At 45.6% G+C, this 27,330-nt stretch overlaps 1 protein-coding gene across 4 annotated transcripts in view; it reads left to right on the plus strand.

The window, feature by feature from the left end:
- ACTN1 (actinin alpha 1) overlaps positions 1-27,330 on the plus strand; it is a 136,797-nt gene that overhangs the window by 48,966 nt on the left and 60,501 nt on the right. For all 4 annotated transcript variants that reach the window (XM_030559717.1, XM_030559716.1, XM_030559715.1 and 1 more), the window contains exons 2-3: positions 14,731-14,845; positions 21,867-21,986. In XM_030559717.1, coding sequence (XP_030415577.1) covers positions 14,731-14,845; positions 21,867-21,986 — 235 coding nt within the window. The remainder of the gene's footprint in view (positions 1-14,730; positions 14,846-21,866; positions 21,987-27,330) is intronic.

The following is a 27,330-nucleotide window of genomic DNA, read 5'->3' on the forward strand; positions in this document are numbered from 1 at the left end:
TTTAGGCTACTGCAAGGACACTTCTCAGCCCTCCATAAAGTTTTCACCTTACTGAAAACTTTTGCTGTGATCTCAAGCAAACCAGAATTCGATCCAGTCAGTATGTGGGCAGGAGACATCCAAGGAAAATCCAGAAAGGTGCAGGAAGATAGATGACATTCTTCCCTTGGACTCATTACAGAGATCCAGCATGATACGGGCAGCTCCAGCAGCAGTGGAAGGATTTAAAATGGAAATTTGAGGAAATTGTGGTCATCCAAGGTGCATGGCTCTTTGTAGTGGTTTTAGTCCTAGTATCCTGGCCAAACTCTAATCTGGGTAGTTGAGTTCTGCCTCCATAAAATAATTTGATTTTTAATTCCTGTCTTTGATGGCTTGTTGCTATTTTCCACCTAAGAAGAGGCTGCATCTTAGTGTTGGCAAGTTGATCCCTTTCAGTATAGCTAAGTACTGTAAAGTGTGTTTTGGGACTCGCAAAACATGTAATGCAAGTTGCAATGCTGTGTGATATTGCCTTGTAACATCACTCTGCTTTCAGACAGTCGGCAACACATTTTTATATTTTTCTTGTGTGATGTCTAAGGACAGAAACAATCACTATTCAAGCCCAAATGAAGAGTTTTGCTAATGAGAATTTCACTTTAAAATAATATTAAGGGCATACTTTTAATGTTCTCAACACAGCCAGTTTTATTATTTAATTTTGCCGGGACTTCTTTCTGCTTCTGAAAGGAAAAGAGTGAGGTGGCAAACCTTTTTGGTGACTTACTAACATTATTACTGTTCTGGTCATGCAGAAGTAAGCATTTCTGGTACTTTACCAATCTGAAAAGCCATCCGACTCACTGATTTAATGGTCAATAGGATTAAAATGACAGCAACAGATTTTCCCTCTGGCTGCACAACACTGTAAGGGTAATGGAGACACAGGATTCATGAGGCACACATGCTTGGAAGAAGAGCAAATATTTACCATGTATTTATGGAGGCACATGCTGGTTTTTTTTCTTTCACTACTTTAGTCTGTCATTGGCTAATAAAAGGTGCACTCCCTTCACAGCATTTGCAATATCCTGTGGGGAAAACCAGTTTGGCAAGGATTCCAGCTTTTCTTTCCCCTTCTTTCACCAAAGTGCCGCTGATCGCTGCTTTTCTTTTTTCTTCTTTTGTTTTTCTCTTCGCTGCTTGGGGCAGCAAAAAAGCTGGAGCTGGTCCTGGCTGTGTATCTAGAAGCATGCATAGATATAGCGCAATCATTGAAGATATAGATGTAAAATCTGCAACACAAGCCATGTGCACAATCCAAATTTTCTATAGTGTAGGTCTAGTCTGTTGGCAGCTAGAGCTGCTCTAATGGGTGATTGTGTTGCATCAAAGCCCTGTGTGAACCAGTTCTCTGTCCTTTCTTAGTAAACTATTACAGAACCATGAATGAGGGTCTGGATGTTTTTAATTTAAACAAAACCTAATAGTAGCATGGACAGGGCATTACAGTTTGCTGAAGAAGTTAGTGGGTCCTAGGCAATCCCATAATGCACAGCATCATGTCAAGAACCAGTGCAAAGTGCCTACTTCCAAAACAGGTAGTAAAAGCAGGCTGTGTTGTGCACTCAGAAACACACAGGTGCAGCTATTCAAACACGTGGCTCTCCAAACATAAGCGCCTGTGACTCTGTGAATGGATTTTGTTTTCCAGACATGTATGACATGTACTTCTCAGTGTTGCCCTTACAGCCTTTACTTTGTGGTGAGGGAGGGACTTCCCCTAATTCAAGATGTGGCAGTTGAAAATCGTGGGATAGTACCCTGTAGCTATAGTTTGCCCAAGATTTCACACTGCAAAGTACATCTGAGCTGATTTGTAAAGTAGATAGTGTACTGTGTAGTGCACAGAGGATTGACTGTCTGAAGGTCTCCCCTCTTCTAAACACAGACTAAACCTTTATGGAAACTTACTCTGCCTCAAAATTGTGTGTATGTGTTAATAACATTACGTTAAATGTACTTATGACACAAACCGGGAATTGAGTAGCTTTTGATGGTGGTTAACACTATCTTGTTCTAGCAAAGCTTATGCTCCTTTGAGCTGCTTGCCGCTAGACTTAAACCTCCTAAATGAGAGAGTAGCAGACAAGACTTTCTTGGCTTAGTTACAATGTCTCTGCAGCTATTATACAACTATGGTGCAGCCTCTCTGCCATGGTTTGGAAGTTTATACTCAACTGTAGAAGGAGGGGCTGGGGTGGAAGAAGGATTTAGTAGGACTAGAAAGAATAAAGAGCAGCTGAAAAGGTCAAATAAAGCTGGTATGTCTCAGCAAGAAGATAAAACTGCCCATTTGATTTTATTAATATCTGTCACTTCTATGTTTGTGGTGGCATTGACATTTTAGATTGAAAAAATTGCTTGTGGGGGTGAAGTGCCTTGTGCCTTGTGTGTTTTCCTGTTGCAGAGCACTCTTACGCTTCTTGCAGAAATGTCACTTCTGTGTTTTGCCTTGTGCAACATATTATAGCTGTCACAGCACGTGTCCAAGTAACAATGGAAGTCTCTGTCTCAGTGGTGCACGCTCTCTTTCAGCACTGGCTCTGAGACTTTGCCACACTCCTAAGAATCTGACAGTGGACATATTGACTTACCAAGGCTTCCCCCTGAATTGCAGGATGTCTCATTAGAGCTGTTGATACAAAGAGAAGTGTCAGATTGGGGAAGGATGATGAGATGAACAAAAGCCAACCCGACTGAGGCCTGGTCCACACTACAGCGTTAAATCGATTTAACGCTGTACCCGTCCACACTACAAGGCACCTAAAATTGATTTTAAGGGGTCTTAAAATCGATTTCTGTACTGCTCAAAGAGAGGAGTAACCCTAAAATCGATATTACTATATCGATTTAAGGTTAGTGTGGACGGAAATCAAAGTTATTGGTCCCATTCTTTTACTGAGCTACCCAGAGTGCACCGCTCCGGAAATCGATGGTAGCCTGGGACCATGGACGCACACCACCGAAGTAATGTGCCCTAGTGTGGGCGCGTAAAATCGATTTTATAAAACCTGTTTTATAAAATCGATTTTATTAATTTCGATTTTACTCTGTAGTGTGGATGTGGCCTGACTTTAGTGGAGGATTGGGGTGTATGTGTGTGCGTGTAAGCCAATCTGGTGCTACTGTAATGGCAGGACAGCCAGTTGCTATGGGGAGGATCAGACCAGGAACTATGAGTTGTTAACGGTGCTCATAGTAAATTGGGGGCCTCAAGTAGCCACATGCTTTTCTTGTGCTTCTGGCTGGCACTAACAAGAGTTGGTACAGTGGAATCTGGTTAGCTTGGGTCTTCCTAGCTGGAGAAGCAAGAGGATTATATAGCTCCCAAAAGGATGTCTTTGCTTTATACACGTATGAAGTCAGGCCCTTGCCACAAGGAATGTACAATCTAAGCAAACAACCCAGAGTCAAAGGGTGGAAGGAAGGGGCACAACATAAAGTGACTGAGCAGAGGCTTGCATTGTATTTTGTTTCATATTTTTATATTTAATATTTTTCTGACGTTATCTCACTGTTTCTTGAAACTCCTCTTCCTCTCTCAGCAAAGAGACTAGTCCATGTGGACTGTGCTTACCTATTTAAGCAGTCTTTCTCCTGTAATCCTCTCTCCACACCTGGGAGGAGAGTTGAGGAAGAAGTACCCTAGATAATTGGGTGTGAAATGTCTGAAAGCCTTGGAATTGTTGGGATGGAGGTTGGTGCTCTGGTTGCTACTGCTTGCAGTAGCAGTCACTAGTACCATTGACTCCTCTTTGTAAAAGCAGGTGAGGGCTCCATTAGTAGGTCTTCCTGGGTTTAGTGAGGGACAGATGCTCTTCCCTTATCAAATGGTTGGTAATGGGTCTACTCCTTCCAAGTACTCTGTTGCCTTATCGTTTGTTAGGAAGAATGTGTGGAAGCAACACACCCATCTCCATAAGCTTCTCAATCTAGTCACCTGGAGCTATAGACTGTATCTTGGCAGTCAAACACAGGCTGTTGCATTATCCTCATGACATGACTCAGAGTTTCATTTTAGCCTCTATGGAAATCCTGACAGGAGTCTGCCCACGTCTATTCTACTTCCAGCATATAGCTGCTGTAGGCTGGTTTACCCCTTGCCTGTCAGGAGAACATGCTTCTTCTTCTAGAGCATGTGAGTAGCAATTAAGTCTATACCAAAGCAATAAATATCTAATTAAGTGGGTTGAGATATGGTTAGTTGGGTTCCAAAGAAACTTACTAAGAAAATGAATAGAGTAATAACTGTCTGCTACCAAGAGGGAGACCCGAATTCATTTTCTGTTTACTTCACAAGTGAAATGGCTCAGCTGGTGGACACTTACTCTGCTCCAATTTTGTAGTGAGGACAATATTTGCTCTCCAAAGAAGAACAGCAGATCCAGAACAGTAGGAGTGTTAATATTCTTTACTTTTTTATTGTTTATCTTATTATCGGACTAGTTACATTGCAATAGCATTCAAAGGCCTCAGTTGAGATGGGGACCCTAGTGTTTAAACAGCACATAGCACGTGTGGGAGGAGACAATCCCTGTCCCAAAGGCCTTACAATTAAGGTGCAAAAAGAGAGGGTAACAAACCATAGAAATGAAAGGCCGTGGCGGGAGGCTGAGTGTAATGGTGATAAAAATCACACATTTATATGAGCTAGCTAAGTGTACAACATAATGGTTCTGAATCACTTAGGGATTCTAATGAACACACATTGGCTATTGCCAACTGCTCTTCAATCTAGCCACCCTTAGTTGGCTCATAACTCGTAGGTATCACAGAAGTGGGCCTTGAGGAGGGAATTGAAGAGTTGTGGTGTTCAAGGCTGAAATTAAGATTATAATATAGGTTAAGGTCTTTGGGTCCAGGAGCATAGCTGTGTTTAGGATATTTTTGACCAAGTGCCATCCATACATATGTATATGGCTGTGTAAATAATACAGGGGCACCATTGTGGATTTGTGTGGAGGAAGCCCAACTGGCAGTACCTTTTTGTGCCACTACTATATCCAGTTTAGCAAAATTTTCTTTTAATCCTTTGAGATTGACAATGTATTTCTTGTTTCCCTTTACCTCCAGCTCCTTGTCCCAAAGTGAAGTGAAACAATGTCCTGGCTCTTGCCTTTGTAGACATCTAGGAAATACACATCTGTCGCTTTAGAGGAGTAATTTTAGCCAGTGAGTAACTAAATGGGGATTCCAAGACGTCTCAAGTTCCATACTCCAAGAATTATTAATGTCGTGCAGAATTGCCAGCTGCCTCATGACACCTCAAAAAACACAGGTGTTTTGTTTTTTTTGTTTTGATCTGGCTGGTCCCAGGGCTGGGCTTGCACGGGAAATGAGGTTGGCTGCTTTCAACAGCCTTTTCCTCTTTCAAAAGCCTTTTTCCCTCCTGACAGGAAGTACAGCTGTTGTAACGGCTGCCAACTGCCCATGGCTACAGTTAGCTGTGTGGGGGGGCTGTTTTTCTTCACCAAAAAAATTGGAGGGTGCGTGTGAGAGAGAGAGAGAGATTCTCTATGAAGAGAAGTCAGTAAAAATGGCTTGAGCCAAGGTTGCTAAAATTTCCAGGACCCCATCATCTTATCACATTCTCTCGCCCCTGGGCCTCTCATCTGCCAATCACACATCTTTCTAATCCTCTACTTCAAGAGTACAGGGTACTTTAGCTACATATGTTGTGTAGGGTAATGTAATTGTAAAGCTGCTTTCTATGTACTGAATGTTTTCAATAAAGTGCACCTCACAATTTGCGAGGATGCTTCCTGTGAGTCACATCAAGATGGCTGCTGTTTGTGAGAGAGTTCAGTGAGACTGCGTTTATTATTCATCAGCCTGCCCTTTGTAAAATGGCCCTGCGCATCCTCAGACAAGGAAGGTGGAGTAATATTGTTTACTGAACAAACTTCATTTGGTGAGAGAGACAAGCTTTCGAGCTACACCAAATTGTTCTTTAGACCTGAAGTCTGTGTAGCTCAAAAGCATCTCTCTCTCTCTCTCTCTCTCTCTCATATCAACAGAAGTTGGTCCGATAAAAGATATTACCTCATCCACCTTGACTCTCTCATATCCTGGGACCAACCAAGCTACAGCCACGTGGCAAACAGTGCATCTGCCTACAGAGCTCCCGACTGTTGCTACATCAGTGCACTGTGGGGCTGCATGGCAACTTGTGAACTTCTGTAGGACCTGAAGGGTGTGCTGGGAAACTGCTCTGGACATCCCAGTACCCTTGGGAATTGTCACTACTTTCTGTATATTAAACGAGCATGAAGCTCAACCAGGAGGAGCTGAGCTGTCAGCTGTTTGCTTTGCAAGATGATTTCTGACTAAATTTCCAGGCTTTGCAGAGTTAATTGGTGTCAGAGGCAGGGCTGCCCAGAGGATTCAGGGGGCCTGGGGCAGAGCAATTTTGGAGGCCCTTCCATAAAAAAAAATTGCAGTACTATAGAGTACTATATTCTTGTGGAGGCCTGGGGCAAATTGCCCCACTTGTCCCCCTCCCCTCTGGATGGCCCTGATCAGAGAGTCTTTGATATTGGTGAGTGTGATTATAGGAGAGACCTAGATGTGTCAGAACTGGGGTTCTTGCATATGATTCATTCTCAGGAAAGGCTTGCAATAGCATTGAAGTGAGGTCAGGTGCCTTCCAACCTCAGAGATGCAGTTATTATCCATGTGATGTGTCATTCCGTATTCTTTATGAAAAATATGCTTATGATATGAATGACATAACTTAGATATACTTTGGGTGATGCCCTTTAATGATGCGACGACTCACCCCATGCGGCGCTTCCTGTCGGTCATCCTGGGAATTAGCTCTTCGACCCAGGAGCGCCCTCTGCAGGCCGGTGTCTCGTCTTGCCGCTGGCCCCTGTGTCCCTCCCGAACCCAAGTGCCCCTTCTGCCAGGGTTCTTCCCTCTGCAGTACCCCATGGTCTCTCTGGGTCTTCCTTCCCTAGGGAACCTCCTTGTCCCACCTCGCCTCAGTCTTTGGCTACCGCCAGTCACCATCTAAGCCCCGCTCACTGGGGCAACTGCAGTATAAGCCACTCATCAGTGACAATGGGAGTTTGGACCTGCTGCCTCTGCCTACCCTTAGGCTGCCCCATTGCAATCCCAGTACCTTTTTGGTCTTTAACAAGGCCTGCAGCCTGGGGGTTTTCCAGGCCAGAGCTACCAAGCTTGTCTGGCCTTTCCCCAACCCTGCTCCACTTTAGGTGCTTGGTTCAGCTTCCCAGCAGCCAGGCCCTTCTCCCTCTAGAGACAGAGAGAGAGACTCTGCTCCTGGCCCACTGCCCTCTTACAAGGGCCAGCTGGGCCCTAATTGGGATGTGGCCAGGGCCAGTGCAACCCATTAGGTGACCTAGGTGGTGGCGCCCCCCACCCCCCATTTTGGGGGGGGGGGGCACCGTGGCGGCTGGACCTTCCGCCGCCTCTGTCAGGGGCAGTGTTTTGGGGATGGGACCTTCCGCTGCCAGGGGCGGCAAAAAAGCTGGTGGTGCGCCTGGGCGTGGCCACAGCTGAGGCTGCTTCCCCAGTCAGCCTTTCCCCGGCTACAGCCCTCTCCAGAGCTGTGTTTAACCCCTCCAGGCAGGAGTGAGGTGACTACCCCGCTACATGCGCCCTGCTTACACTTCAGGTACACTGATGAAAAAGCCCAACAGTGCTGATGGCCCATCAGCAAGAGCCAATGGACTGTAAAAGAGCTTAGTCTTCCTGTGAACCTGTGCATCAGCTTGTGAAGAATTGGAACAGGGGCCTTAGAGGCATGTGACCACATCCTCAGATACTGGAACACATCTTGAATTCTGAACTTTTTCCACAAGAAGTTGGGGGTGCAACTAGGAAACAAAGGACTCCTGCCGTATGCAATCCTATTTAAGGGTGGGGAGTGAGTTAATCAAGGTTGTCAGTTCTCTCCTGCTACCTCACCCAAGATGACTGCTGGAAACAACTAAGACTGAACTGGGGGAAAGAACTGGACCCAGGCTGGAAGGGCATCTGGCCTCTGAAGAAGATTATTAGAACCATATTTAGGATGAGAACTTACATGTAACCAGTTTCTTTAGTGTATTAAGCTTAGTCTGCGTGCTCTGTTTATTTTCCTAGTAATCGCCTTGTTCTGTCTGCTACCTCCTTAACTACTTAAAATACACCTGTTATAGTTAATTAATTTATTTCTGGTTTACAATATAATCCAGTTTATGGAATTTCTAACTGCAGGGGAGGGAGGGGAAAGAAGTGTGCACACCTCTCCCCACATTTCAGAATATATCTTTGGGTGTGTACTCCAAGTGAGGTGGGCATCTGAGTGCTGGAGCAAGTCCCTTAAACTGAGTCTTCCCAGAGCTGATCTGCAGCTGGATGTGGCCCTGTCTGTGTGTATGCTTGAGGAGGTTTTTGGGAGCCTGGCTCAGCAAGACAGTTTGAAGGGGGCCTATGCTGGCAGAACAGATAAACTCAGTGGCATCTCAGCACATCAGGTGGCTTCCCAAAGGGTCCAACCCATCACAGTGGCATAGTTGAGCAGGATAGTGTGCACGGCTTATTGCCCTGAAACACTGGTGGTGGCTAGAGAACAGACAGTGTATTTACTGGTTGGTTATTTTCTGTTTGCTTATTTCGGGCAAGAGAAGTAGGGACAGAAAAGTAGGAAAATGAGTGAAAGTGAAGCTATGAGGAAGTTGGAGCTCTACAGGTTGCAGGTAGAGGAAAATGGAAAAAATACACCAGAGACAGAATTAAAACTGATGGAAATTGATGAGCAGAAGGCTGCACATCAGAGGGCCCTGGGACTGAGCCAGCTTGAGGCTGACAGGAAAAGGGAAGCTCAGAAGCATGAACTGGCTGTAATGAAGTGGAGGAGACAGAACCCCCACCAGGGGGCCCCACCTCTCCAAAAATCCATAAGTGGGAGCAGTTGTGCCCACTGTATAGTGAGTCTGGTGACACTGTCGAATATTTCATCGCCTTTGAGAGATTGTGTATGCTCCATGCAATTTCTGAGGATCAAAAGATGACCAGTTTGGTTGCAAAATTGACTGGGAGAGCTCTGGACATACTCAATAAGATGTCCTTGGGTGATTCTTCCAATTATGGTAAATCTAAGGATTTGGTTTTAAAACGGTTTCAGATTACACCTGAAATTTATAGAGTAAAATTCGGAGCCTTAAGAGGGCGGCTGGATTAAGTAATGTGGTTTATGTGAACCAAATGAGAGATCTAGTGGGTGAGGGGAAAAGATATTACAAGCTTTGAAGGAATGTGTGATTTGGTTGCTCAGGAATAGTTCCTGAATATGTCTAGTGATGATGTAAAACAGTGTTTATGGGATAAAAAGGTGGAAATAGTTGATGCACTTGCTTATGCTGATAAATTTGAGCAATCCCAACCACCTAGTAGGAATGAATCACAGGCAGAGGGGTTAAAGGTTGGTGGGAAGCGAAGTCCCTGTTTTACCCCTGGGAAGAAAGAGGGTGGATGAGAGGTTCGACACTCACCTTCCCAAGTTCACTCCTGCGGTCCTTGTTCCAAATCTCCTGTGAAAGCAGAAGAGCCCAGAAGGTGCTATCATTGTAATTCCACTAAGCACCTGAGGAATAAATGCACTATGTTGAGTGGGAACAGGCAGCAGGTAACTCAGGGAAATGCTGCTACCCAGAGCTGCTACCCAGAGCACAGCGACACCTCAGGTAGTTGCCACTTATCACACAGGATTTGTAAAGGTTGCCACTGCACAGCCAGGCAGTAAGCACATGAAGGCTGTCAGAGTAAATGGCAGAGAATTCCCTTCATGGAGAGATACTAGTGCAGAAATCTCTGTGGTCAGGAGAGATGGCAGAGCTTTTGTTAGTAGGGGTGGGGGGGCACAAAATCCTTGTGCCTTTGGCTAAAGTGCACATGGAAGCTGGGGATTTGCAAGCTGAGTTAACTGCAGCTGCAGTTTTTCATCATGCAACATAAATTCTTTTGGGTGATGACTTTTTTTCAATGTGGCTAGGGCTATACAGGGGTCTGTCAGCAGTGAGGAGAAATCTTGTGCTGAAGCCCCAGTGGGAAGGAGCAAAGCTACAGAGAAAATGGGAGAGAGTCTCTTTAATTCCTCTCCAAGATTGCAAAGCCATTTGCCACAAGGGGGTAGGGGTGAGTAGAACCAGCTCCTGTCCGATGCCGTTCTCTCAGGAGAGGGGAATTGTTTTGCCTGATGGTAGGGAGAATGTCGAGGTTGCTGGCTGCCAAGATGTTGCAGTTAAGCAAGGATAAATCCTGTTCTAGGATGCATAGGGAAATGTGTCCTGGAGGAAGCTTTAGAGGGGGAAAGTGATATCTGAGAAACTGCTGGGGGGTGGGGAGGGGTGAGGATTCCGGGGGCTCTGTAACTGGAGGCCAACCCCATTCAAAGATGGAGGAGGATATAGGGCTTGACAGTGAAGGGTCTGTCATGGCTAGTAGCTGTGAGCCCAGAGCTGGACAGGAGACAGATTGCCCTCCCAGGGAGCGCAGGGTGTGTGCCCTGGCAGGGGTCCCAAAGAAAGAAGTTAAGAAGGAAAGTGGGGGAGTAAAGGAGTGTCTCCCCATTCATTACAAGGAAGGGTTTTGCCCAGGAGAAATTTGCTAGATCTCGTCTGTAAGTCCCAGGCACCTCACCGTGGCTTAGGTTTTAAGGGGGAACTGTGTATGGCCGCTTCCCTCCGGGAGGTCAGATATAATTCCTTTTGGGAATAACGAGGGGGTGACCCAGTCCAGGTCCCACTTCGGCAAAAGGTTTTCCTACTGTACTTGTGAAAACTATTCGGTCTCTTTAAGGCAGGGGGGTTTTCCTTACAAGCATTTGGTGTCTGTGAACATGCTAATAATCCACCTGATGAAGGGGCAGAGACAGCCACTTCCCCGGGCAGGTAAACCCCTGCCCGCAGCTAAGCATCAAACACTGAGTGTTGGAGGTGAACAGCCCAAAGGAATCTCAGGAGAGGGGGTGGATTCTTTGCATGGGCTTAACCCTGGAGGAGGGCCAGTAACATACAAGGTCTCCTTACACCCTTTCCTTGGCAAAACCCCAAAGACATTCCCTAGGTAAGAATTTTTACTGAGGGGTGAGAAATACCATAAGTGCTGAACAAACTGATCTGTTTAGACAGAAGGCATAGTATGATAATCGTACTAATCAAGGGGGATGGATAGCTCAGTGGTTTGTTTGAACATTGGGCTACTAAAGCCAGGATTGTGAGTTCAATCCTTGAGAGGGTCATTTAGGCATCTGGGGTAAAAAACTGTTCGGGGATCTATCCTGCTTTGAGCAGGGGGTTGGACTAGATGACCTCCTGAGGTCCCTTCCAACCCTGCCATTCTATGAATACTTGGAAGCACCTCTCTGTCATGATTTGCTGGTAACTTTCTCTCTTACTACACACACTGTGGGTTACAACAAATAATTTGATACTGGTGGTAAATACCTTAAAAATGTGTAACATGCATGATTTTTGGAAAAATCTTTGGTACAGACTGGGAGTGGTAACAAGAAAGTTCTATGAGCATACTGCTTCTCAGCTAGTACCTGTAAACAAGCTTAGAGTTTGGCACAACAGAGAAAGCATAACCAATCTAGACTGCTGTGTGGAAGGGGAAACTGAGTCACACCACCTCCTAGCATTAGTGGTTAAATGCCAAGACACCTACACTTTAAAGAACACTGACATCTGCATTATGTGCACAATGCTACACACCACAATGTTTTCTGGCAATCTGGGAGCAGAAACCCAGAACTTTGCAAAAACACCTATGAATGATGTTAGTGTTTGGTAACACTTGGATGTTGTATAACCAAAGCCAAAAAGGAATTTTAGGCACACTGCCTCCACATCGGTCAGTGACCAATCCTCTGGCAGTAATCTCAGAGGGAGGTGTAACATGTCATTCCATGTTCTTTAGGAAAATATGCTTATGATAGAATATGACATAACTGAGATATACTGCATGCAGTGGCTCATGTGAGATATCATAGGAAAGGTTATGATTCACGGAATATGATTATCCTATTTGGATGCATGTATCATTTCTGTATCTGAAATTAGGAATATTGACTATATCTATATTTCAACTATGTTACTTTGGGTGACACCCCCGCTAACACTTCAGGTACAACAATGAAAAAGCCCCCACAGTGGCTGATGGCCCATAACAAGAGCCATGAACTGTAAAAGAGCTTAGTCTTCGTGTGAATAAGTAGTAAGCCTCGTGAAGAATGGCTGCAGAGGCAAGTGGCCAGTCACCAGATACTGGGAACCCATCTGAATTCTGTTTCTTTTCCAGGAGAAGCTGGGGGTTGGGAAGTTCAAACTACGAAACAAAGGACTTCTGCCATATGGAAATCCTATTTAAGGGTGGGGAGTGAGGTAATCCATGTCTTCAGTTCTCCCCTGCTACTCCACCCAAGATCCTTTTATTCAGCTAGTTAGCACACTGCCACACTTTGAACTTGAGGTATTTATTATTTTAATTTCTAAGTGAACAATAGGCAGGCCACATTTCTGGCCTTGCATATATGACGCTTCCCCGTAGCAACCTACCAGCTGATAAGAAAGAGATATCCAAGCAATCTATATTACCATGTGTTCAAAATGCTAATCTTAATTTAGGTCTTTCTCATGACTGACCAAACAGTCATGATCACAGATTGCAGGATGACTGAGGCCATGTCTACATCTAAAATTTTGCAGCGCTGGTTGTTACAGCTGTATTAGTACAGCTGTATAGGGCCAGCGCTGCAGAGTGGCCACACTTACAGCAACCAGCGCTGCAAGTGGTGTTAGATGTTGCCACACTGCAGCGCTGTTGGGCGGCTTCAAGGGGGGTTCCGGGAACGCGAGAGCAAACCGGGAAAGGAGACCAGCTTCGCTGCGGTTTGCTCTCGCGTTCCCGGAGCCACCCAGCAAACCGCAGGGAAGGAGACCTGCTTGCTCGGGGTTCCGGGAACGAGAGAGCAAACCGGGAAAGGAGACCAGCTTCGCCGCGGTTTGCTCTCGCGTTCCCGGAGCCACCCTGCAAACCACAGGGAAGGAGACCTGCTTGTCTCGGGGTTCCGGGAATGAGAGAGCAAACCGGGAAAGGAGACCAGCTTCCGCCGCGGTTTGCTCTCGCGTTCCCGGAGCCCACCCAGCAACCGCAGGGAAGGAGACCTGCTTGCTCGGGGTTCCGGGAACGAGAGAGCAAACCAGGAAAGGAGACCAGCTTCACCCGCGGTTTGCTCTCGCGTTCCCCCGAACCACCCTGCAAACCGCAGGGAAGGAGACCTGCTTGCTCGGGGTTCCGGGAACGAGAGAGCAAAACCGGAAAGGAGACCAGCTTGATTACCAGGAGGCTTCCTCCTTCCACGGAGGTCAAGAAAAGCGCTGGTAAGTGTCTACATTGGATTACCAGCGCTGGATCACCAGCGCTGGATCCTCTACACCCGAGACAAAACGGGAGTACGGCCAGCGCTGCAAACAGGGAGTTGCAGCTCTGGTGATGCCCTGCAGATGTGTACACCTTCAAAGTTGCAGCGCTGTAACTCCCTCACCAGCGCTGCAACTTTCTGATGTAGACAAGCCCTGAGACAAATTTCACCACAACTGCTGACGAAATCTGTGGTTATGCTCGCCCCCTTGAGAAATCCTACATTCTGACCACCTGGGATTATTTAAGACCCGGAGCATTTCCCAAGAGTATGTGGGTGTTAGTGTCCAGGCACAACTGGAATTCGGATATATGTGCTCTGGGAGCCTAAATTCCTTCTGTTGCATAGAATTGCTAGTTTATAGAACGGAGACTGTATTCTATCTTAGATGTGTCTGCATTGGCTCCCAGACAATGGTCCATGGACAATCAGCAGACCACAGAACACTTTCTGGTGTCTTATCATCAGGTGCTTGAATTTTCTCTTTTCTAGGTACTATATTACATTACAGGCAGCAAATACCACAATTTTTTTGGAAAGCATTTATTCTTCCACATAAGCAGCTGCAGCTGCCGTAGGGATGTTAAATGACCATGAATGTGAGGCGAGGTGGCTTGTGTTACTATGAAGCAGAGAGGAGGTAGGCCACAAGACCATCCCTTTTAAGATGTTGCTCTCACACTTTGAGAGGCTCTGCTCTATGTAGTCTCCATAAGTGTGCAGGCTGTAGTGCTTCCTAATGCTTTATTGATGAAGGAAAAAGGTGGGTAAAAGAATGGTTCTTTGGTTCAAACACCTGCCTTGGAATAGGTAGACCTGGATTATTTTCCTTTCTGACATATTGTGACATACTGAGTCACCTGCAGCCAAGAGAAGTAAATGGGAGCTGTGAATGCCTAATGCTTCTGAAAATCAGATTCACGTGTCTCAAGCTGAGCACCCAAAATTAGGGGGCTTTCAGGAGAACTTGACATCCTGGAGCCCTAGACTGAGTAGTTGTTTCTACAAAACTCTTATTAGTATTGTACTCATACGTGGAAGGGCTTTGCAGGCCCTTTGTGTCTTCAGGTACTGGCTCTAAGTGCAGGGTCAATGCATCAAATGTTGTTCAGTCTAATTGTGGCTTGAAGTTAACCCCCTGTATCCTAGCATCAGTTCTTTGGTTCTCTGTATTTCCTTTCTGAACTGTAATATAGCCATTGGGAAGATTGCCAACTACTCTCTTCTTTTCTTCTCTTCGCTTCTGTTTCTAGACATTCACAGCATGGTGTAACTCTCACCTCCGCAAGGCCGGCACACAGATTGACAACATAGAGGAAGATTTCAGGGATGGTCTTAAACTCATGTTACTTCTGGAAGTCATTTCAGGTGAGAGGGGTTTTGTGTGGGTTTAAGTATCATTAATGTTGCTCACCCATACGAAATATATGCAGGACAGCATGGGCAGTGATGGTGGAAGCTTTGTATGTGCCTGTTCTTGATCTGCAGTGTACTGAGAGCGAAGCTCGGGTTTCATGGCCTCTCTGCCCATTATCCAGTGCTTTTGCTCTTCTCTCTCCACCCCTTCCTGTCAGCAAGGAATTGGGTTGAATTCGCTGAATTGTTTTTGTAAAAACAAACCCCCCCCAGCTGGGTGACCAGATGTCCCAATTTTTCACATTTGCTGCCTGGTCACCTTACCCCTAGCCCTCCAAGAAATAAGTTGCAAAAAAAAAAAAATCAAAATGTTATGATACTGTTCAAAACAAAATATTTTATTTGGCCCGAAACTAACTTTTGTCCCTTCCATCACCCAGTTCGGCCACTGAACCAAAAAAAAATCTGTTTGCATCTGTGTGTGGTATATACAATTTTATATAAAACTGGGGGTTTTATGCTTAGGCTTTCTTTTGATGGCTCCTTCAGCAGACTTTCCATGTCAACAATAAGGGCCCTCTGTTTGACTTGCTCCCTTCCCCACCTCTTATATTTACGAATAGAGATGCCTCAGCAGGGACACGCAAGCCCTGACTCCCCATCTAGAGTGTCAGTTTTTGTGCTCTGCAGAAATTGAAGCCACAACAAACCTCAAGTTCCTATCTTTTCCTCAGGCTGCTAGTTTTAGAGGGTTCCGAGTTCAAAATGCTACTGACTTGGAAGTTAGGAATAGCAGTTCCACAGCACATACTCTTTTGTAAGAAAGTAGCTGACTGAGTCATCTGCTTATTTCAATTATTTTACCTTTTTAGTGAATCCTTGTTCACATGCAGGGGAGGAGGGGAGGTAGATGTGAACCAGTGCAGGTATTCAAGTTGTAGATTGCTGAGGCTAAAGGGAAGGTGAGGAGATTGGAAGATGGAGGGAGAATATGTTAGTTTAACTTAAAAGTAAACAACTTGCAGCTATCACCACCGCTGTTTTACATCCTTGTCTCTCATCAATCATCTGGCCTTGTCCATTTAGGGCAGGGATAGTCAATAGGTGGACTGCGGACCAAATCCAGATGGCCAGACCTTTTTGAACAGACCCCAACATCTTTTTATTTACTTATTGTTATCATTATTATTAATAGGTTTTATTAATATTATTATTTTCTCTGGAGTCTGGACCTTGACTGTACCTTAACCAGGAAATTTGGACTTTGGCAAGAAATAATTGACTATCCCTGGTTTAGGGCAAGGACTGTGGGTTCCCATATATGCTGGAACCTATTCTGAGCACTGTGGCATTCTAAATATTGTGTGATCCAGTCTATGGCAGCGTGTTTGAGTGATGTGATGCACCAGTCTGCCTCTTAATGACATGTCTACACTACAGCAGGGTGCTCGTGTGCTCGGAGAAGTACCTGCGCAGCTAGCCTGAGCAGGTACATACCCAGAGGTCAGGCAGCTAGTACAAGCCACCACCTGTGCTCCCCCCAGCTAGCAGAGCTAGCCTGTCTGTATCTACCCTTGCTGGGAAGCATGCTCCCAACTGCACTATAGACTTACCTTGAATGCAGCTGGGTGTGGCACATGCTACATGTGCTCCAAGCACTCAGCTCTAGAGGTTCAGGCCCTTGATAGTTCCCATAAACACTCATACTTTTTGAGTAAGGGGAGGATTAAATAAATATAAATTATAAATAAATTAATGGAGATATACCTATCTCCTAGAACTGGAAGGGACCTTGAAAGGTCATTGAGTCCAGCCCTCTGCCTTCACTAGCAGGACCAAGTACTGATTTTGCCCCAGATCCCTAAGTGGCCCCCTCAAGGATTGAACTCACAACCCTGAGTTTAGCAGGCCAGTACTCAAACCACTGAGCTATCCCTCCCCCCTCTACTAGGACTGCCAGACACCAAAAGGCATGATTGCTAAGGCACAGTTACAACTAGACACTAACCCAGCTCCTAGGGGCAATCCAGCACAGGGATATAAAGGGGAGGGTCTGTGTTGAGGTGAATCCCAGCCACTGTCTTGCATGGAGGGTGATGCCCTGCATATTCCTGCTGCAGTTACTCCTAGTCCCCTGCCAACCGGGTGTGTCTGCCTGGCTCACAGCCTTCCGGTCTCAGCATCCAGGCTACTGCCTCTGCCTGCTCTCCCTCTTCTTTTACAGCCCTGGCTCTCTCCAGAGCCGCCTCTAACCTCCAGCGTGTCCTTCCTCTTCCTGTCCTCGGGATAGTGGAGCTCTCTACTGGCTAGATTTTAAACTGGGTAACAGTGCCCTCCACAGACTAGATCCCTTCCTTTGAGCCCAGCAGGAGTGGGAAGAAGATGCCCCAGTAATGAGACAGCAGGCTCAGTACAATAATAATGGGCCATGTCAGCTCTGCTGAGATCTGTGAGCAGATCTATGCCTCTCCATGTGGTAGTGAGAACTAGGGTCACCAGATAGCAAGTGGGAGGGGTAATACACACCTATATCAGGACTTTTTTTATAAAATCTGGATGTCTGGTCACCCTTATCGGTCACCCTTATCGGAACTGCCTGTGAGATGGGGTAGAATCCCTGGTAGCACAGCTGCCAGAGAGCAAGAGGGGGGGGGTGCTGTGGTGAGATAGAGTTTCTGTGCAAATTGCCCTTGCCTTACACAGATCCACCAAATTGCAGTGCAGAGGGGGCAGGCAGGTATGGTTCCCTCTCCAAACAGGGTGATATGGGAAGATTTTCACAAGGAAAGTCCCTTCCTTTTGCTTTTACATTAAGAGGTGATGATCTGGCCCTATCACAAGATTTGCCCTGAAAAACAGCTTTCCCACTATGTATATATTTCCTACCTCATGCATTCCCTTCACCAGCAAGCCCCTTGCTTGCCATGCACCTTTTAAATAGGATGCTGTCAGGCCAAACAAACTGGACTTAAAATTTAATTCCTGTAAAAGAGCTCTCTCTCTCGCTCTCTCCGCTCCCCCTCCTTTACAAAGCAGCTGACCGATAGCGTTTTTTATTAAACAAATTCCACTGTAAGCAGCTTTTAAGCCAACAGTTCCTTGCATTTTTTGGAAGGCTTGGCTTGTGCATGAGAACCAGAAAGCGGAAGTGACTAGATTATTTTAATTGTCTGAGGGTAGTACAGAACAGTAAAGCAGCAATGCAAACAGTAGAAAGCCGAGGTGGGAGGGGGGGCGGGGAAGGGGAGAACCCAAAACACTTCTCACGTGGTTTAGTTCTAATAGCCTATGAGGGAACATTTTTTTACAGAGACATTGTCATTTGACACTTTGCTCTGAAATCTAATTTGTTACAAATGTATATTCTAGTCTAATGGAAAGGTCCTCAGTTCCTTCAATTTTTTTTCCACTGCAAAGTTATTTTTAAACAAGTATCCTGCTGTAATGTCTGAAACACTGAGAACCTCATGCTGGAACTGATTGAAGCCAGCTTGGTTTTTGTTTTGCAATGACTTTCATTATGCAAGCTTGGAGAAATGCAAAAAGAAAGCAGCACAGAGTGTCATGTCTTTTTAGACCAGTGGCTCTCAACCTTTCTAGATTACAGTACCCTTTTCTTGATTTGTCTTGTGTACCCCAGGTTTCACCTCACTTAAAAACTACTTAAACAATCAGACATAAAAATACAGAAGTGTCACAGCACAATAGTACCAAAAAAAAATGCTTACCTTCTCATTTTTACCACATAATTATAAAATAAATCAATTGAAATATAAATATTGTACTTGCATTTCAGTGCATAGTATATAGAGCAGTATAAACAAGTCGTTGTCTGTATGAAATTTTAGTTTGTACTGATTTTGCTAGTGCTTTTTATGTAGCCTGTTGTAAAACTAGGCAAATATCTAGATGAGTTGGCGTACCTCTGGGGGTACATGTACCCCTGGTTGAGAACCACTGCTGTAGACTATTAAAAGGGAGATAATTTTTTTAAATCTAAGCTGGCGGTAGTGATTTAGGTAAAGAAACTTGTTTACGCCATAGGGTTAAGATGAGTGTCTGTCTCTCTTGATTGTCCGGTAAAAAGAAACAGGCCTGCAATAAATAATAGAAACAATTATAATAATTGGGAATAAAATAATTTTTTCTCTCTGGGGGAGGGAGGGAATGCCCATTGAAGTAATTGTTGCTTTTCCCCCTTCACTTTTCCAAACCTGTGTTAAAGAAACAACACATCTTTCTTCAATGGGGCAGAAGAGTTCATGAAAAAATAACCCCCCTCTCTCTCTCTTCCCCCCATTAAACCTAGTGATATTGAGTCTAATCCTGCTCCCATTGAATTAAGTGATGCAGGATTGGGCCTTAGGAACAGGAAATGAACTGAGTGAATAACCACTAACAAATAACAACCAAATTTGCCCTTTTATCTTTTTGTGGATGTTCCACAACTTGCTAAAACTAGCTCTGAATGTAAAATCTCTTGCAACTCTGTGACTCTTTGACATTTGGATGGTTCTGCTTACGTGATTGATGATGTACCTATCTAATTAGATTGCTGGCGTGAGTGCTTATAGGATATATTAAAATTCAGTTTGAGTTCATGTGTGAGCCTTTTGTTTTCTATGAATGCCAGTTAAACTGGATCGTGTGAATATTCACAGGAGGCCAATCAAAAGGGTCACACATATACTTGAAGCAAACTACTTCAGAAGAATATCTTCCAAAGACTTTTCTAGAATATCTCCGAGCTCTACTCAAGTCAAAAGTTGGTGTTCCCTGTGAGATCCAGCCCCATTCAAATAGAGGTTACTTGCTCTTGTCAAAGAGCTGTGTTACTCCCTATGAAAGGGCAGGCACCTCTTGAGCACCTCCTTGCAGCTGGGTGCAGTGTTACTGTCCTCTCGCCCCTGGTGCCTCCTGTAGGCTTCCAGCCAACCATGGCGGGTCTTCAGAGGTTTGCCCCTCCAGCCAAGTCAAAGTCCAAATGAACCCTTTCCAGGGTATTAAAGTCCAATAAACTGTCTCTTTGCTCTTGCTAGGGTCTTCAGCCCCTGGTCTGCACTTTTTAAATTCAGGCCTTTGTTCAGACACCCAAATAAGCCCTACCCCTTTTAGGGGTTTGACAGTTTATCTGTGACCAGGAGGGGAACCCAGGCGCACACACTACTCCAGGTTCCCACCCAGGGACTCCCTAAACAGCAGCCACATGCAGTTTGATTAAATTCATTGCTGGTGCTTCCAGGGTTCTCTGCCTCCCTGGCTTCTTTAGCTTCACCCTTATCTCGGGGTTAAGATTCTTAGGTCCTTTGTCTTCCTGCAAACCCAGCTATTCAAAATGCATCCAGAAACAAACTTCAGTTGCCCCTCAAGTTCCTCTGGCCAGAGAGGAGCACCCCTCTGGTCCTAATAAGAAACTGAACTGCTAAGCCCAGGCAGCTCCTTTTTTTCTGGCCAAGTAGGGCCTTGATTGTCTGTTGCTAGCCCTTCTAGCCCTTGGAGGATCAGGTCTGTGTGGGTTGTGAAACTGCAACTGCAGAGTCTCCTTTCTAGGCAAGCTTGGAGGACCCACCTTTGCTGCTCTTTTTTTCTCAGCTTGCTGCTTCTTGGGGTAGGGGTAGTAGGACAGTGAGGCTCCCAGCAGGAATAGGAGGGCGGGGGTAAGGCTGGAGCGATGAGCCCCCAGGCACAGGGGAAGGCCAGCCCACTGCTGAACAGTTTCTGCAAGAGAGAGCTCTGAAGTTCCCAGCTGGGGAGTGACTGCATGCCGTTGACACCAGATCCCTGCAGCCACAAGGTTCTGGGAAGGCTCTCCCCCCTTACCTCCACCCCCTTCTCACGGTCCCGTCTGGGGGAGTTGGAGTCGCTGCCTCTGGCTGGCTGGTGAATGTACCCAGGCAGGAGCCATTCAGCAGACTGGTGGCCTTCTGTACAGCTGTGGTCTTGTCCTCCTCTTTGCAGCCACAGCTCTCTGCTATGCCTCGCCAGGACCCAGCCTTCCCTGCACCTTTTGTCTGCAGGGATTCAGTGTCACAGCTATGCAGGGGGCCCTGCTCGCTTACTCACCAGGCAGGAACTGTTCAACAGCGAGGTAGCTGGGGGCTCGTCGTCCTACTTACAGACCTGGCCTCAGGTCTCTTTTTTGCTGGGGCAGGATGACCACAGTCTCCCCACACCTTGAGCCCTGAGGTGTTGGACTCCTCAGCCATATAGGGAGCCTCCTGCAGCCCCGCTGTCAGCACTGCCCTAATCCTAACCTCAGTGCTACTCCACAGAACTGTAAAAATAAAAATAGTTACAAATAGAAGGAAAAAACCTCTTAAATAAAAATGGATGATTTTTGTCAAAATTAGAAAAAAATAATCAAATTTTGCCAAGCCCACCTCTGCTACACAGAGGCTGCTCACAGAAGAGGAGAAATCCAGGTGATTTTTTTTTCCTTCCTGGCATATGCAGTCATGGTCATTCAGCACTTAGCTGCACAGAGCCTGCGGAAAGATGAGTCTCGCACTGTGTCCTAAAAAAGGCAAGGCCTGGGCTGATCTTTGGCAGCAGTGAGTTCCATGGCAGAGAGGTTTCATGAGAGGTTGCCCTGTCCTTCCTACACTTCAGATCCTGACCTGGTACATGGGGAAACAAGTTTTGGGGCACAGACCAGTTAGTGTAATTTATGATTGATATGCTCTCCAGAGCATGCATCAAAGGTTTTGGGGAATGGCCTAGTCCAATAACTGCCTGAGGTGTGGTAATGGTAATACTCCCCTCCCCTCCAACAGTCTCTTCAAGGGTGCTCTTTGTATTTGCTGGGATTTTCTTGTGGGGAAGGGTCAACAAAGTGCATCAATTATTAGAATTCCCAAGAAGTGACCCAAAAGATCGTGTGCTGTATCTTCACTGCTGAGGGCAAGAACGTGTGACTTGGATCAAGCGTTGGGATTATCTTATTAGATCTGCCTACTTGGGCTGGTGGTGGGGAGAGTGGAATGGAGCAGTTTCGAATTTGTTTTGTATTCCCCCTCCCCCCCTTTCTGTCTAGGTGAACGTTTGGCTAAGCCTGAAAGAGGCAAAATGCGAGTGCACAAAATCTCCAATGTGAACAAGGCCCTGGATTTCATTGCTAGCAAAGGAGTGAAGCTGGTGTCTATTGGAGCAGAAGGTAAGGGAGCCAATACATGCCTCTAACGCTCAAAATCTGGAGGGGGCGAGTGATGATGATGGGTGGACTGGCAGCTCCCCCAGTTTTAGACCCAGTCTAAATATGCTATTTCCCCCACTCCACACCACATTATCTCCCCTGCACACCCCTCCTCCCCCCAATTACTCTATAGCCTTGTTTATAACCTAGCTCATGCCTCTCTGTGTAAGGCAAGGGTGGGGGATGGGGGGAAGAAACATTTTGGGCCCCTTGATGAAGACTAAAATCCCACTTGCCAGTCTTGTTCCAGCGTTGAGGGCTCTGTGCCTTTCTTGCCAGTTTCTTCATACACTGAGACTCATAGACTTTAAGGTCAGAAGGGATCATTATGATCATCTAGTCAGACCTCCTGCACAATGCAGGCCACAGAATCTCACCCACCCACGTCTGTAACAAACCCCTAACCTGTGTCTGAGTAATTGGCGTCCTCAAATTGTGATTTGAAGACCTTAAGCTGCAGAGAATCCTCCAGCAAGTGACCGATGCCCCATGCTGCAGAGGAAGGCGAAAAACCTCCAGGGCCTCTATCAATCTGACCTGGAGGAAAATTCCTTCCCAGCCCCAAATATGGTGATCAGTTAAACGCTGAGCATGTGGGCAAGACTCACCAGCCAGCACCCAGGAAAGAATTCTCTTATTCTGACTCTCCTGTTCTAACTCAGTGACAATGTTTAGAGAGGCTATAAATATTTCATGTATGAAAGATGTTGTAAAAATAAAACTGTTCCATGAATATTTGGAATATGGAGTTATATACAAGGGGAGCAAGATTAAGAAGTGGGAGAAAAGATTCCTTCAACTGAGATTTTAATTGGAGAGACAAGGAAGCTGTTTTAGATAGTACAGTCTGTGGAGAAGAGGCTTGGTCTAATGGTGATGAGGTTATGCAGAGGCCAGAGTGGAGTGAATTTTTAAAAAAAATTTTTAAAATCACCAATTTTAATCATGATTTAGATCAGTGAGCTGGAAACCTTGATTTAAATAATCAATTGTAATTGTGTTTTGCATTTGTCCTTTTGTTATTTTCCTAAAGAGAGGCTGATTCTCATTGGTTGGTAACAATTAAAAGGTATTGGTTTGCCACTTAATACAGCCTTTACACTAAATTTGGTGCTTCTTTTTGCTAATCAGGAAGATGCACATTTATTTAAGCAAGTGTATATAGTTTTACTTATTTATTCAGATTCTTAATGTTTACTTTTTTATTATGTTACAAAATGAATGATCCATTTCTTCTTGGGGGGGACAATTTTTCTCCATAGTTTCTCCAACTTTTTCATTTTTGTTGCTCTCTTTAGGCGAGAAGCCAGACTCCTGGGTACGTTGCCTAAGACCCTGCAACGAACCTGTTGCAGAACTGGGAAAGTTATTTAGCCCAAATGTCCAGTCGTGTAGATGCTCAGTTTGAATTGTCAAAAGTGTGCTTGTTCTCCACCCCCAGAAGTGCTGAGCACCAGCAGTTCCCTCAAAAAGATGATACAATATATTCAAAATGGGAAAGGTTCAGAAAAGGGCAACAAAAATGATGAAGGGCATGGAACAGCTTCCGAATGAGGAGAGATTAAAAAGATTGGGACTATTCATCTTGGAAAAGAGATGACTAAGGTAGGGGGGTATGATAAAGGTCTATAAAATCAGGACTCGTGTGGAGAAAGAGAATAAGGAAGTGTTCTTGTTTACTCCTTCACATAATGCAAGAACCAGGGATCACCCAATGGAATGAATAGGCAGCAGGTTTAAAACAAACAAGAACAAAATATTTCTCTGCACAACACATATTCAACCTGTGGAACTCATTGCCAGGGGATGTTGTGAAGGCCAAAAGTGTAACTGGAGTCAAAAAAGAGAAGTTCATGGTGGATAGGTCCATCAGTGGCTATTGACCAAGATCATCAGGGATGCTACTCCGTGCTCTAGGCTAGGTATCCCTAGGCCTCTGACTGACAGATGCTGGGAGTGGATTGCAAGGGATTGGGCACTGGCCCTGTTCTGTTCGTTTCCGCTGAACCGCCTTGCATTGGCCACTGTCAGAAGACAGGATGCTGGGCTAGATGGACCATTGGTCTGACCCAGTCTGGCCTTTCCTACATTCTTAGCTCCAAAAATTAGGTCTTGGTGGTCAAAAACTGAATGGCCAAAAGTGGAGGCACCCAAAACAAGAATGTATTTTTGAAAACTGGCTTTAGTCTGCCGTAGTTTTTAGCTATCTGTAAAAAAAAAAAAAATGGGTATAATGTCAACCTCCTGCACTTCAAGGGAGTTTTTGTTCTTATGGCACCCTTCTTCCAAGGATTCTGCAGTACATATTATTAACCAGTAACCCCTTCAGGTCTCAGTTGAGGATGTGTACTCTGAATACTGCAAAACTAAACAACTTGTCTACTGATCTGGATTCCAACTCCATGGCATGGTTGTCCCTCCTCACTAGTCCTGTATTTAGATTCCATCTAGGTCAGGGGTGAAAGTAACTTAAAGGACATACCGGTACACCGGAGTCCTGAGCAGGGGCATGGCCTCAGTCCGAAGAGGTGGGGCCTTTCAAGATTTAAAGGGCCCGGGGCTCTGGCTGCTGCAGAGCTCCAGGCTCTTTAAATCGCTGTGAGAGCCCGACTGCCAGAGCTCCAGCGGGGATTTAAAGGGCCCGGGGCTCCCTGCAGTGACCAGAGCATCCGGCCCTTTAAATCACCACCCGAGCCCGGCTGCCGGAGCTCTGGCAGCGCTTTAAAGGGCCTGGGGCTCCCCACAGCGGCTGGACCCCTGGGCCCTTTAAATCACCGCCACAGAAGCCGGTCCAGTCCAGCACAGCGTACTGGCTCTTGCCAGTGCACCGTACCGTACCGTACCAGCTTACTTTCACCTCTGATCTAGGCACTTATATTGTCACTGTTCCTGTAGTATTTGACCATATCCAAAGCATTTATGGATTTATCCTCACACACCTAGATGAGGTTATCGAGGTTTATTATCCCCATTTACCAGATGAGACTAAACTATTTGGCCATAGTCCCCAAAGGAAGCATGTGATAGAGCCAGGAATTAAACCCAGTATTGGACCCAGGATGAGCTCCCCCTTGTGGACTGTCATCAGGCTGCTGTTTTGGACTCAAACCTTGGATCCCATGTATTTTAAGCTTACTGACTCTGAGCAACGTCCAGATGCTGTCTGAGAGTCTGGCCTTGCAGGAAGAAGAACAAGAGTACTCGTGGCACCTTAGAGACTAACAAATTTATTTCAGCATGAGATTTCATGAGCTACAGCTCACTTCTTCAGATGCACAGAATGGAACACACAGACAGGAGATATTTGTACATACAGAGAATATGAAAAGATGGAAGTATGCATACCAACAGGAAGAGTCTAATCAATTGAGATGAGCTATCATCAGCAGGGGAAAAAAAACTTTTGAAGTGATGATTAAGATGACCCATAGAAGGTGTGAGGAGAACTTAACATAGGGAAATAGATTCAATTAGTGTAATGACCCAACTATTCCCAGTCTGTTAAGGCCTGAGTTAATTGTGTCCAATTTGCATATTAATTCAAGTTTAGCAGTCTCTCTTTGGAGGCACGTTCCTGGAGTACAGACTCCAATGCGAGTACCCCTTCTTGGGATGTGGACTCAGCAGCGTTAGCTCCAAGATCAGGGTGGACCCCCTACCCAAGTCTCACTAGTAGAGCTTTCATACCCTCTCCAGAACTCCATCTGCAGGGGTGTACTCTGCTTTACAGTTCACCCTTTGGGGACTTTGTGACAGTTAAAGCAAGTAACACAGAGACTTTGCAAAGGACCTCTAAGCCCACAGACTTTGCTCATAAACATGACACAGAGATATACAGATCTGTGGAAGAATAAGAAACACACACACTCAAGTCCCGCCCTCAGTTTCCTCCTGAGGCCACGTCCAGACTAGGAATTAAAATCGATTTTAGATACGCAACTTCAGCTACGAGAATAACGTAGCTGAAGTCGAATTTCTAAAATCGAGGTACTCACCAGTCTGGACGGCGCTCCATCGATGTCCGTGGCTCTCCGTGTCGATTCCGGAACTCCGTTCGGATTGATGGAGTTCCGGAATCGATGTAAGCGCGCTCGGGGATCGATACACCGCGTCCAGACTAGACGCGATATATCGATCCCCGAGCAATCGATTTTAACCCACCGATGCCGCGGGTTAGTCTGGACGAGGGCTGAGAGTCCTTAGGGTATTAGTGTCTCAAAGGGAATCCAGGATCCTTCTGCACCCCCACCACTCCTCCTGCCAGGTCTTCTCTTCTGGTCTCTCCTTCTTAGTGAGAGTGATTTCTTTTAACAGAAGATTCTAACACCTTGTCTCCTCCCTGGGGTTTTTCATTCTCTGATCAGACCTCTGAGCTGCAGCTGCCAGCAAGCTGAGTCATCAGCAAGTGAAGAGTCTTTCGCCAGTTGTCTCCATTGTTCTGTTAAGGCAAGGTTAATCAATTACTGATGGTCTTCAATGACACTTGAATTCAGGGACAGATGCTTAGATGTGTCACCGCGCCCCCCCCCCCCCACACACCGCCTCCTTAGCACAACAGGGATGATGTAATCTAATGTGACCATCTTTAGTGGAAGACGTATAAGAAAATAGAGTTCATAAATCATACAAGAATTCGTAAGTTCATATAGGCAGTTTCCCGAAACTTTCTCACCCAGATCTCAGTTGCTACCTCCATTGACTTGGTCACAATTCATCCTTCCTCTTTAGTTGAGCCACTTGCTTCATCTCTTATTTCTTTGAAAGATATCTGCATCCTCCTCCCTTTCTGATTGGCAGCTAGGTAGCCTTTGTTCCGTTTTGTTTGCTCTACCAATAGGGTGAGGATTGCAGCTGGCCGAATTACTGCTCCGACCAATATCTGGCTTCTGATGCCATCAAGGGAATGGCCTTGCTTATGATAATCAAAAGAGCTGTTGCTGCTGATACTCTGAAGAAATGTGGTGCAGATTAAAACTGTCTGGTACAAGACTGGGAAACCCTAAGATTGTCAGAGCCTCTCCTCAGGTGAAGCAGGTGCAGAAAACAAAGATCAACTCAAAACTAGTGTGGTACTAGCTGGTGTACTAATTTAAATTCTTCCTTGGTCTATATGGAATCTGTGGGGAGGCTGGGACTAAGGTAGCAGAGGGTGCTGAAAGTTAGGACTGGGGATTGTCTGATCTCTATTCAGAAAGCTGGTACATGTTCTTTAATGACAGCACAAGCTATAACCAAGCCGAAGTGATCACAGCATGAGCATGAAGTTGTATTTCAGCTAGACCCCACTAATATAACTATTGAAAGT

The sequence above is a fragment of the Gopherus evgoodei genome, chromosome 4, assembly GCF_007399415.2.
Source record: "Gopherus evgoodei ecotype Sinaloan lineage chromosome 4, rGopEvg1_v1.p, whole genome shotgun sequence".
Classification (NCBI taxonomy): Eukaryota; Metazoa; Chordata; order Testudines; family Testudinidae; genus Gopherus; species Gopherus evgoodei.